This window comes from Pygocentrus nattereri, chromosome 30, assembly GCF_015220715.1.
Source record: "Pygocentrus nattereri isolate fPygNat1 chromosome 30, fPygNat1.pri, whole genome shotgun sequence".
In the NCBI taxonomy this organism is placed as follows: domain Eukaryota; kingdom Metazoa; phylum Chordata; class Actinopteri; order Characiformes; family Serrasalmidae; genus Pygocentrus; species Pygocentrus nattereri.
This window is the reverse complement of record NC_051240.1, coordinates 3,466,994-3,479,493: the sequence shown is the minus strand read 5'-3', so window position 1 is coordinate 3,479,493 and position 12,500 is coordinate 3,466,994. Positions and strand designations below refer to the sequence as shown.

General features: G+C 41.4%; 1 protein-coding gene across 8 annotated transcripts in view; it reads left to right on the top strand.

The window, feature by feature from the left end:
• Window positions 1–12,500, top strand: part of myh10 (myosin, heavy chain 10, non-muscle) — a 107,089-nt gene that overhangs the window by 49,677 nt on the left and 44,912 nt on the right. For all 8 annotated transcript variants that reach the window (XM_037536364.1, XM_037536363.1, XM_037536362.1 and 5 more), the window contains 5 exons: window positions 6,754–6,846; window positions 7,943–8,006; window positions 8,632–8,730; window positions 9,989–10,132; window positions 10,562–10,657. In XM_037536364.1, the coding sequence (XP_037392261.1) occupies window positions 6,754–6,846; window positions 7,943–8,006; window positions 8,632–8,730; window positions 9,989–10,132; window positions 10,562–10,657 (496 nt within the window). The remainder of the gene's footprint in view (window positions 1–6,753; window positions 6,847–7,942; window positions 8,007–8,631; window positions 8,731–9,988; window positions 10,133–10,561; window positions 10,658–12,500) is intronic.

Here is a 12,500-nt window from a genome sequence, read left to right as displayed (position 1 = left end):
TTCTTAATTGGATCACGCGGAGCGGTTTCTCCGACATGTGAGCGAGAAGCGAAAAACAGAAAACCCGGAGTGGAGCCGGAGCGGCGTGATCACACAAACGTCTGCTGCTCCTCTTCACTCACTCGCTCGCGATCAGACGACTCTTGGGTGCATCTGATCTGCTGATCAGAGGGTTTTGTCACTGTTGGTGATCAGAGTCGTGCAGCTTGAGTTCACACCGTCATTGAAGCAAGAGAGACGGAAACTAGAGCCGTGGGTTCTGTACACGACATCTAAAGTCCTAATGGATCATAAACAGACTGGGCATCTCAAACTGTCTGACTGGGTTCTGCAGATTGCTTTGACTCAACTTGGATCACACTGAATCGGACTGAGCATGGAGGCCTCTGTTGAAGAGGAGCCGCTCCCTTTGTAGATGTGAAGGGCTCTTTCTAAGTGAAGAACGCAGATTCGTAGTTATAGGTGATTTATACACTAATGGTTTTGTTTACTAAGTTGCATTTCTGCTATTAGCCCCCCCCCCCCCCCCCCCCAATCTTAAACACTGCACCTTTAAAACATTAATTAATAAGAATCATAACTTTGGATTCATTTTGCGACTGTTCAGAAGTTTGAACTCCTCCGTAGTCGACTATTGGAGGAAACCCACCCCCCAGTAAGACTGTAGTCTCTTAAGTGTTAAGTGTGCATCCACTCACTGTAGATGTGATCCTGTAAATCCTGTAGTTTAAGGCTTTAACTGGGTTTGTAGGACAGTTTATTTTTACTCTATCTGGATCATCTGCTCTTCTGAGGGTCAGTTAGACTGGGAGGGTTTCACTGAAATGCAGATGAAGGCGTAGCATTGAAGAGTTCTGTGCAAAAGCTCACATTTCAGTGATGTTTGCAGCAACGCTTTGGTCCAGTTTCTCATTAGACTGAATGAATAACCGACTCTAAATGTAGGTATTGTGATATAAACCGAGTCTGTTCTACAGTTTCTCATTAGGCTGAATGAATAACTGGCTCTAAATGTAGGTATTGTGATATAAACCGAGTCTGTTCTACAGTTTCTCATTAGACTGAATGAATAACCGACTCTAAATGTAGGTATTGTGATATAAACTGAGTCTGTTCTACAGTTTCTCATTAGACTGAATGAATAACTGACTCTAAATGTAGGTATTGTGATATAAACCGAGTCTGTTCTACAGTTTCTCATTAGACTGAATGAATAACCGACTCTAAATGTAGGTATTGTGATATAAACCGAGTCTGTTCTACAGTTTCTCATTAGACTGAATGAATAACCGACTCTAAATGTAGGTATTGTGATATAAACCGAGTCTGTTCTACAGTTTCTCATTAGGTTTAAAGGGATTTTTACCAGCATTCTGGAGATCTTGTCCAGCCTTATAACAGTAGCTGTGAAAGAGCAGCCAGGCTGAGCCTGGGGAAGGACAATTAAAGCAAATTAAATGGAAAAGGAAATTAAATAGAAAAATTTCAATGAAAGAATCCAATTTGTCTGATTTACCCCAAGTATCTGTCAGTTGTTTTTTTTCTAATGAACTGAAATCTCCTAAGTATTAAATATGCCTCAGTGTGGAGTGGTTGATTTTAAAGCCCCACAGTGTAGGATTCGTGGATTTGGAGACCTCTCTGGTGGAAATATGTAATTGCACATATTGAGCACTAACTTTGTCGGACCCACACAAGTGGATGAATCTGACAGAGTTTTTTTTAAGCCAAACTTGGTGAAGGACGCGTCTTCTGAGGATGTGAATGAATAATCTACTATTGACATCAGCATAATCATCATCAGTATAATGTTGATTGAGATCATTTGAGGCCTAAACGACTCTTTTTGAGTCTGTTTGTAGTGTTAATACGTAAAGGTTCTGCAAAAGGACGTGGTGTGAAACTCGCCTCTGACTTTTTTAAAAGATTATTTCAGGCTTTACAGGGTGACTCACTTGGTTCTTGAAAAATTCTTTTTTCCTCCTCACTCAATAATACTGGTTCTTGTGCTGCCTTAGGCCCACAGTCCTGTCCAGGTTCCTGCATGCAGCTTTTTCATTGGTCGGTAGCTGTGGAACCTGCTGCTGTTTTTCATAAAACTGCAGGTTTGGTTTGAATAGACCAGGAAATGTCCACTCGGGGACCGTCGCGCCATTTTACACTTATTCACACAGCTTTCTTTATACGCTTCTCAAAACCATTTGGGTTGTCTCTTGGTTTCACACTGTTAGTCTAAAAGAAAGAATCACTCATGTGTTTTTGATGTTTGTTCTCTTAAAGGAGCACAACTGATCCATACAACCGGAAAAGTAGACCCACAGTTCAGAGAAATTCAGGCCTGGTTTAGATGTTAGATGTTTAGATGTAGTTAAGATGTTGTTGGGCCGCTTTGGGAAACCTGTGAAGATGAAAACTCCAGCTGTTTTGGATGGCGTGTGTACAGCAGCTGCTTTACGTCTTTTAAAAACGCTTAAGGAAAGTGTGACTAAGCTATGGAAGCTCATTCCTGCCACTGGGCCTCATTCCCTAATATTTGGTCTTAAGTGTGTTCTTGAGAGAGGCCCCAAGAAAAGTCTACATCAGATTCATGAGATGTTGTTAAAGTGCAGAACTGTTCTCACCTTTCTGTGTGTAGATTCTGTTCTTAGCCAAGAACAAATCCCAGAAAGGAAAGCATGGTTGAATGGCAGAATCTTCATCTAAACTGGGTTTTAGGAAGAAATTTCTTATTACAAGAAGTTCGAGAACGAGGCCCAATGTTTTTAAAATCCCGTCCTGGTGTCTTATCACAAAATTCACTTAATAGCTCATCGTATCTTCTTCTTCTGCTTCTTCTTCTGCTTCTTCTGCTTCTTCTTCTGCTTCTGCTTCTTCTGATTCTGCTTCTTCTTCTTCTTCTGCTTCTGCTTCTTCTGATTCTGCTTCTTCTTCTTCTTCTTCTGCTTCTTCTGCTTCTTCTTCTTCTTCTGCTTCTTCTTCTTCTTCTTCTGCTTCTTCTTCTTCTTCTGCTTCTTCTTCTTCTTCTGCTTCTTCTGCTTCTTCTGCTTCTTCTGCTTCTTCTGCTTCTTCTGCTTCTTCTTCTTCTGCTTCTTCTTCTTCTTCTGCTTCTTCTTCTTCTTCTGCTTCTTCTTCTTCTGCTTCTTCTTCTGCTTCTTCTTCTTCTGCTTCTTCTTCTTCTGCTTCTGCTTCTTCTTCTGCTTCTGCTTCTTCTGCTTCTGCTTCTTCTGCTTCTGCTTCTTCTGCTTCTTCTTCTTCTGCTTCTTCTTCTTCTGCTTCTTCTTCTTCTGCTTCTTCTGCTTCTTCTTCTTCTTCTTCTTCTTCTGCTTCTTCTGCTTCTGCTTCTTCTGCTTCTGCTTCTTCTGCTTCTTCTGCTTCTGCTGCTTCTTCTGCTGCTTCTTCTGCTTCTTCTTCTTTCGGCTGCTCCCTTTAGGGGTCGCCACAGCGGATCATCTGCCTCCATCTTGCCCTATCTACTGCCTCCTCTACTTTCACACCAACCATCTCCATGTCCACCTTCACTACATGCATAAACCTTCTCTGAGGTCTTCCTCTTCTCCTTCTACCTGGCAGCTCCATCTCCAACATTCTTTGCCCAATATATCCACTATTCCTCCTCAACACATGTCCAAACCATCTCAACCTGGCCTCTCTGGCTTTATCTCCAAACTGCTCCACCTTCACTGTCCCTCTGATCTGCTCATTTCTAATCTTGTCCAGCCTTGTCACTCCCAACGAAGATCTCAGCATCTTCATCTCCGCCACCTCCAGCTCAGCCTCCTGTCTTTTAGACAGAGCCACAGTCTCCAAACCACACATCATAGCAGGACGCACTGCTGTCTCGTATGACTTATTTTATTTTATGCTGTACATCAGATGTTGAGTCCTTCATTACTTGGAGGTACAAAGTCCAAATTTTGACTTGCTGCTGCCAAAAAGGGCAAAAAAAACACTAAACATCGTTCAAACTCATTTTACACTGTACTGGAATGGAAACGGAAAACTTGACTGACTCTTCACAGCTTCACTATTTTCCACCTGGAAGTTTCACGGCAGTATAAGGACATATGATGTGGCTAGGCTAATAGCGTTAGCGGAGTTGAAAACAGATGATTAAACTTTTTTCTGTTTATCCTAAACACTTGTCCCGAAGGCCTTCTTAAACATAAATGTCAGAACGTGGCTCCTGTTTGTGGTCTGGTGTATTATGTAGTACAGTAATATTAATCAACCCTTATTTAAAGTCGGAGTAGATTTAAGGGAGACCCTCATTTCCAGTGTAGCTGAGCCAGTCATGGATTAAAAAAGTGAAAATCAAATGTACAATAAGAATAAATAAGGATAATAATTCTATTACAAGGTGATTCAGAAAGATGAACCTGATTGGTATGTAATGTAAATCACTACAGAGCAGTGCAGTGTATTCTAAATTCTACCAGTGCTCGGTTTGACCTCCTCCAGCTGTGTGGACAACAACACTGTAGTCAGATTCATCCCCTACTCCACTGAGCATGTCGGGCGTCACCGCGCTCGTGCTCTTTCAACGAGTTCGTCCAGTGTTGTGGAATAATCAGCGATAAATGCTCAGAGCTGTTGGAGGATCACTGCCGGCGAGGTGGTTCTCTGAAGGGAGCGGTCTTCAGACGGTCAGGAAGTCTATGCCCCCCCCTCAAAGTGGTATGTGATTGGTTACTAGGTGCCTCACAGTTGTAAAAATATGGTGCTTAGAAATCAGATTAATCCATTTGAATCACCCTGTATTATTACTACTACTGCTGCTACTACTATTACTACTACTACTACTATTACTACTATTACTACTACTATTATTACTACTATTACTGCTGCTATTACTGCTGCTATTACTGCTGCTACTACTATTACTACTACTATTACTACTACTATACTACTACTGCTACTACTAGTTACTACTGCTGCTACTACTGCTACTATTGCTACTGCTACTATTGCTACTGCTACTATTGCTACTGCTACTATTGCTACTACTATACTACTACTGCTACTACTACTGTTACTACTACTGTTACTACTGCTGCTACTTTTGCTACTGCTACTATTGCTACTGCTACTATTGCTACTGCTACTATTACTACTGCTACTATTACTACTGCTACTACTGCTATTGCTGCTACTACTACTGCTACTACTACTGCTACTACTACTGCTACTACTGCTGCTACTATTGCTACTGCTACTATTACTACTACTATACTACTACTGTTACTACTGCTGCTACTATTGCTACTACTACTGTTACTACTGCTGCTACTATTGCTACTGCTACTATTGCTACTGCTACTATTGCTACTGCTGCTACTATTGCTACTACTATTATTACTACTACTACTACTACTATTACTGCTGCTATTACTACTGCTATTACTACTGCTATTACTGCTGCTATTACTACTGCTATTACTACTGCTATTACTACTGCTATTACTGCTGCTATTACTGCTGCTATTACTGCTGCTATTACTGCTGCTACTACTATTACTACTACTATTACTACTACTATACTACTACTGCTACTACTAGTTACTACTGCTGCTACTACTGCTACTACTGCTACTATTGCTACTGCTACTACTATACTACTACTGCTACTACTACTGTTACTACTACTGTTACTACTGCTGCTACATTTGCTACTGCTACTATTGCTACTGCTACTATTGCTACTGCTACTATTGCTACTGCTACTATTGCTACTGCTACTATTACTACTGCTACTACTGCTGCTACTATTGCTACTGCTACTATTGCTACTGCTACTATTACTACTACTATACTACTACTGCTACTACTACTGTTACTACTGCTGCTACTATTGCTACTACTACTGTTACTACTGCTGCTACTATTGCTACTGCTACTATTACTACTGCTACTACTGCTACTGCTGCTACTATTGCTACTACTACTGTTACTACTGCTGCTACTACTACTACTGCTACTATTGCTACTGCTACTATTACTACTGCTACTGCTGCTGCTACTACTACTAAATAATAATTATTATTAAGAGCACTTCTTTCCTCTCGTGATCTTAATAAAAATAGTATTAATAATATTTCATTTTAGAGTACTTTTCTTGCCGTTAGCAGCTTAAAGTACTTCACAGTACCTTACAGCTGATGCTCAACAGCTCAGCTGTGAGTATTAATTTAAAATCACACAATAAACAGATCAGATTAAAAGGATAAACACTAAAAAGACACAGAGGTTTAACAAGGAGCTGCATTTTCAGATGTTTATTAAAAGCGAGCTTTGAGCTTGACTGTCTAATAAAAGGTGAACTGAGCTCCACAGTTTAGAGGCAGAATAACGGAGTCTCTCCATGTTACTGCAGTATCTGTAGATCTAAGATCATAAACGGACAGAATACAGGAGCTTTAAGGTCCTTCAGAGCTTTAAAAACCAGCAGCAGAGCTTTAAAATCTCTCAAAGATCCAGGCAGTCAGTGTAGTGTGTGAACGGGGTGGTATGAGCTCTCTGTGTTCGTGTGGGGGTCCACACTCCACAGTGGTTGCATTTTCCAGCTTTTCTACAGTGCAGCCCCACAACATCTCAATGAGTTTTAAAATAGGGTCCAGATTTCTCTGAATAAACTGGGCATTGTGGTTTTTTTTTTTTCTTGACGTGAACAGACAGAATAAACACATCAGAAACTGCAGATTAACACCAGTGACCGACTGAGCCGATCCCTTTAACCTATTACTGTTCTTCCACCAGGGGGAGCTGGAGAGGCAGCTGCTGCAGGCTAACCCCATTTTGGAGTCCTTCGGAAACGCCAAGACGGTGAAGAACGACAACTCGTCTCGCTTCGTAAGTTGTTTGAGTTTGTGATGCTAGTCTTGAGCCCATTTCTTCAGTTCTGTCTAAAATGCTTTCTTAAATATTTTAATATCCACAGTAGCCTCAGTGCATCTGTGTTTAATAGTCAGCTGAAAACAGCAGCTTTGACTGGGCTCAGTCTTCTGTCCATCTTCTGCTCCTTCTGATCCTCCATCTTCTGCTCCTTCTGATCCTCCATCTTCTGCTCCTTCTGATCCTCCATCTTCTGCCCTTCTGCTTCTCTATCTTCTCCCTCGTTCTACTTCTCCATCTTCTGCCCCTTCTGATCCTCCATCTTCTGTTCTTTGTGCTTCTCCATCTTCTGCCCCTTCTGCTTCTCTATCTTCTCCCTCGTTCTACTTCTCCATCTTCTGTTCTTTGTGCTTCTCCATCTTCTGCCCCTTCTGCTTCTATCTTGTCCCTCATTCTACTTCTCCATCTTCTGCTCCTTCTGATCCTCCATCTTCTGATCTTTGTGCTTCTCCATCTTCTGCCCCTTCTGCTTTTGTCTTCTCCCTCATTCTACTTCATCTTCTGCCCTTTCTGATCCTCCATCTTCTCCCTCGTTCTACTTCTCCATCTTCTGTTCTTTCTGATCCTCCATCTTCTGCCCCTTCTGCTTCTCTGTCTTCTCCCTCATTCTGCTTCGTTTTCTGCTCCTTCTGCTTCACCTTGCTTCTGTATCTTTTGCTGCTGCTGCTGCTGCTTCTCCATCATCTGCTCCTTTATGTCCTGCTTCTGCTTTACATTCTGCTTCTTCTGCCATATTTCTTTTACAGAACTTCCTGCTTCTTCTGCTTTACGTTCTGCTTCATCTTTTGCTGGTTCTCCTGTTTAAGGTTATCTGGGTCTCCCTGTAGATGATCATGTGCACCACAATGACGTGAGCTTGCTTATAGCGTTAAGCTCACTGTGGAGTCTGAATCTGATTAAAATATTCGGCTGTGGTTTGAACTCATGACAGAGATGAGACTGAATTACATTCATCTCATGTGCTTGTATTTTTCTGTTGTAATGATGTCGGTGGTGACGATGGTCATCATGATTGAGCTTCAGCCTGAACTTCTGTCTCCGTCTCTTCGCTCAGGGCAAGTTCATCCGCATCAACTTTGATGTCACGGGTTACATTGTGGGGGCCAACATCGAGACCTGTATCCTTTCAGTAAACTCTGTCACTCTTATGGTATCTGATCATGTGCTGTTTTAGAAGCAGGGAAAAAAAGAGCTGAAGCTCCTGAGAACAAAAATACCCAATTTAATTCTCAAACAACTTCTTCTGTCCCAGTAAACAGTCATTTATCAGTTTATTTTTTATTTACTCATTGAATCCATTTGTCTGTCTCCCACTGTTCCTTTATTTATTCATTCATCTGTTTATCCATTTGTGTCTATCACCCATCTGTATACCCTAGATCCCTCCCTCCATCCATTTATGTCTGTGTATATTGTCTGTCTGTCTGTCCATCCATCCATTATCCATGTATCTGTTCACATAAACCGCCATTCGTTTTTTCACCCAAACGTTTCTGTCCACCTATTTATCCACAGTATGTTTAATTATGTACTTCCATCCTTCAGTTTACTTTTCTATCAGGTTTCTATTTATCTATCCATCCATCAATTTTTGTCTATCCATCCATGTAGTTATCCTTTTGTTTGTTTACCATCTGATAATTTACATACCTCTGTAATTCACTTGGCAGAAGAGGAGAATGATGGTGATGATGTTCTCTGTAGGTTAAAATGTCAGTTTGATCCTGAAGCTGTTTTGATCAGATCTGCTAGAGAAGTCCAGAGCGATCCGGCAGGCCAAAGACGAGAGAACCTTCCACATCTTCTACCAGCTGCTGGCTGGAGCGGGAGAACATCTGCGCTGTGAGTTTCATCTCCTTTATATGCTCCATTGTAGACTCGCACGGTCTACACCCTTCCAGAGCTGAGAAGCCGCTCGGTCCTCAGCTGATGTTAAAGGATTGCAGAGCAGAGAGTCTCTAAAGTGGTGAACCTCTGACCTCAGAGCCAATCAAATCTGTGAAGATCCTTTAGAGGAGGATTTAACGCATCGTTGGCCGTCTGAACCTGAAACCGTTGTCTGCCTGAGCTGTCTCAGAACTCGGCACCTTAGAAGAGAGCGTTGTGACGGAGGTACCTGCAAACAAGCTGTGTTTGAGACTCGCAATGACATGTCAGAGCATTGCCAAGGTACTGACAGCTGTTAACAGCTGGCTGTTAGCATTTGACATTGGCAACTTTTACCACTTTTTTTTTTTTTTTTTTTTTTTTTTTTTTTTTTTTTTTTTTGAGGCTGAACTTTTTATAACCTGAAATAAAAATATTTATTTATTAAAAAAAAAAAAAAAACACTGTCCCACTGCTGGTGGTTTTTTTCCCCCTAACTGCCTCAAAATAAAGGATTTATTAGGGTTTTTTTGTTTTTTTTTTAACGTTTGTTTTTTTACTTTTTTTTTTTTTTTTTTTTAACTGCAAATGATTCCGACATGACTGTGTGCCTTTGTGCCCCAGAAATACCACATGACATTGTTCATTACATGCTACACAGACATGATCTCAGATTTCATATTCAATAAATTTCAGTACAAAATGTGCCTGGATTAGAGTCACTACAAAATGAGGTTTTCAAATTTAAAGACTAGGCAAAGCCTCCTGATGTATGAAGTGGATTTTTGTGGGCAAAACGATGAATTCTGTTGAACCGGTGATGCAGTGCTTTGCTGTAGGATGCTAACAGAAATAAATGTTGCGTTTAGGCTGCATTGATGATTTAATTATTTGCATAATAATGGATGATGGACAAAAACACACCAGGGTTTTTAAGAGCCTTTTTGAAAATTACTTGAATCCTTGAATACTATTGAATCCTGCTGTAATCCATTACAATTATTTCTAACGTTCCAGAGTTTATGCAGCTGAATCAGCATCTCTTCATTCTTGCAGTCCGGGTCTTCAGCTCTAATTACTGGGCATTTTAAGGCTGAACATTTCAGCTGGACTGGAGTCGGAGTTTTCTGCATCTCCTGACTCTGAATGCTTGTCTTTAAAGTTTATCGTGGCTGACGGAAGTCAGGAGAAGTGCAAGCTTAGATGATTAATGTCTTTTTTTTCTCTTTGGCAGCCGATCTCCTCCTGGAGGGCTTCAATAACTACCGTTTCCTCTCCAACGGCAACATTCCTATTCCCGGCCAACAGGACAAGGACAACTTCCAGGAGACTATGGAAGCCATGCACATCATGAGCTTTTCGCATGATGAGATTTTGTGTAAGTGTGTGTGTGTGTGTGTGTGTGTGTGTGTGTGTGTGTGTGTGTGTGTGTGTACACATGCATTCCTGAACTGTTCAGTCATACAGTTAGAGATGAGTGATGGAGAAGTTAGTCTGGCTTTAAGGTCCTGTATCGTGGAGTTTGGTTTAGTGTTTCAGTCTCTGGTCTGTATAAACTGATGATTTTAATCTGTTGTCTTTGTAATGTCACTCAAATCTTTGCATGTGCATCTGTCTGCCTGTTGAGCATGGAGCAGTTTAGCTCCACCTGTTCCTGGTGAATTGTACTTGAACTGAATAATTTCTGCATTCTGTATATCTTCTCCATTAAAACCTTAATAATTGTTACCTTTCTCCTTGTTCTTTATATCTACTATGTATGTACAGATTTTACAGAGATAATAAACGAATGTGTCTGTGTCTGCAGCGATGCTGAAAGTGGTATCAGCTGTGTTGCAGTTTGGGAACATTGTGTTCAAGAAGGAGAGAAATACAGACCAGGCCTCCATGCCTGAGAACACAGGTAATGCACACCTGATTCACAGGTAGCGCACACCTGATTCACGGGTACTGCACCCCCAATACATGTAGTGCACAGCCAATTCACGTGTATCCCATGCCCAATACAGGTAACGCACACCTAATTCACGGGCAGCGCACGAACAACCAAATCACAAGTAACACACTGCCACCAGCCCCTCACCCCACAAAAGGGACCCCCAAGACACAAGTAAGGCACCCCTCAAGTCACAGGTACCAACCCCCCCAGGTTACAGTTAGTGCCCCCGCCCAACCCCACCCTCCCGAGACACTTAACACATCACCACTGAGTTACAGCTAACACCCTCTGAAACATGGTTAACTCACCCCCCCACCCCTCCACCCCACTCCCGAGACACGGTTAACGCATCCCTTCCCCAACTCGCGTTCAACACCTGCGAGTTGTCAGTCACAGGTGACACAACCTCTACACAGAGCACACTTAAATGTGACATTTTTCTATCAACTTTATTATGTAATTTCCCTTTATTTGCTGATATTATAGTAAAATCATGCTGATATGAGTTTATTCCCACTATCAGTTTAATGCAAATACTGATGCACATTTTGGTCTGTTCTAGAATAAACATGGACGTTTAAGGCTTATAAGTCATTCTATGAGTTTAGTCTGAAGATTCATTATCATGAAGATTCATGACGATTCATTGTCATGACGATTCATTGTCATGTATCTGAGCCTGTATTCATCAGTGTTAGGGTGACTCAGTAAAGAGTTCTGGCCTAGAGCTGCTGCTGCTGTTGTACATTCCTAACAACTAACCGTAAACGTTTAGACTACAGCTCAAACTCACAGTTAGTGATGTATGTAGAACTTCCAGAAAGAGTAGCGGGACCATCTTTTCTTACTAAATTACTTCCGAAGTGTGATTAGGAAGTAACAATTATGTTGGTAGGTAATCAAACGTGTAAGGCCTTCAGACCAACTCCTGAAGTCCTAACCAATGGGAGAGCTCGCTCAGCTGTATCTGCCTAGATACCACAGAGAAAAATGGTTTTCATTTGGACGTTTTGAGATGGAGTTGATGAGTTTAACTACAAATAGCTTGATGAACGTGTTCAATAAAAATGAACTGAAATATGTTTCCAGGATTAGCAGCGGTCTGGCTGAGCAAGGCCGTAAATATTAGACAGATTTGTGTTGTTCCATCCAGAGCTTCATGTTGCTTAATGCTCCTCTGGTGACGGCCAGGAAGAGGAACGTTCTGGAATGACCTAGCAGAGACATGCTAAATCAAACCTGTTTACCCAGCACTGCCGTTTTACGCTCTCCACACATTCCAGTGAGCTGACTGCAGCAGTGCAGAAGATGATTTTCTCTTTTTTTCACCATTAAAGGGCCAAATTCATTGCAAACAGAGCTGCTTTACACATTGAACTCAAACCAGCCTTACAGCGGCAGAGAAACGTGCATTTCTAGTGCAAGGCTGCTGGTTTGAGCCGCAAGGCTGCAAAAGAAATGCGTTCTCTAAGCCGCTGTAAGGCTGGTTATGGTGTTAGTGGTCAGTAAATCATTGGAATAGCATGAAATGCCAAATATCACTCAAACAGTTTTCATGTCCATTTTCACAGTTTTAGCGGCCCTCCATTCTGTTAGCGTTCTTTTAGTAATTAGCAATTTATGGATAATTATCAGTAATTGCTGTGAAATCATTAGGTTGCATTTTTTTTTCCCTTCCAATGTCCAGAACTACAATCCTGGCTATGCGAGTTTCACCACAAGTACCCATGAGCTCTGATGTGAAAGATTTTATATGTGAAACTCAAATGCAGTGCAGTGAATATGCAACTGTAAATATGTAACAGTG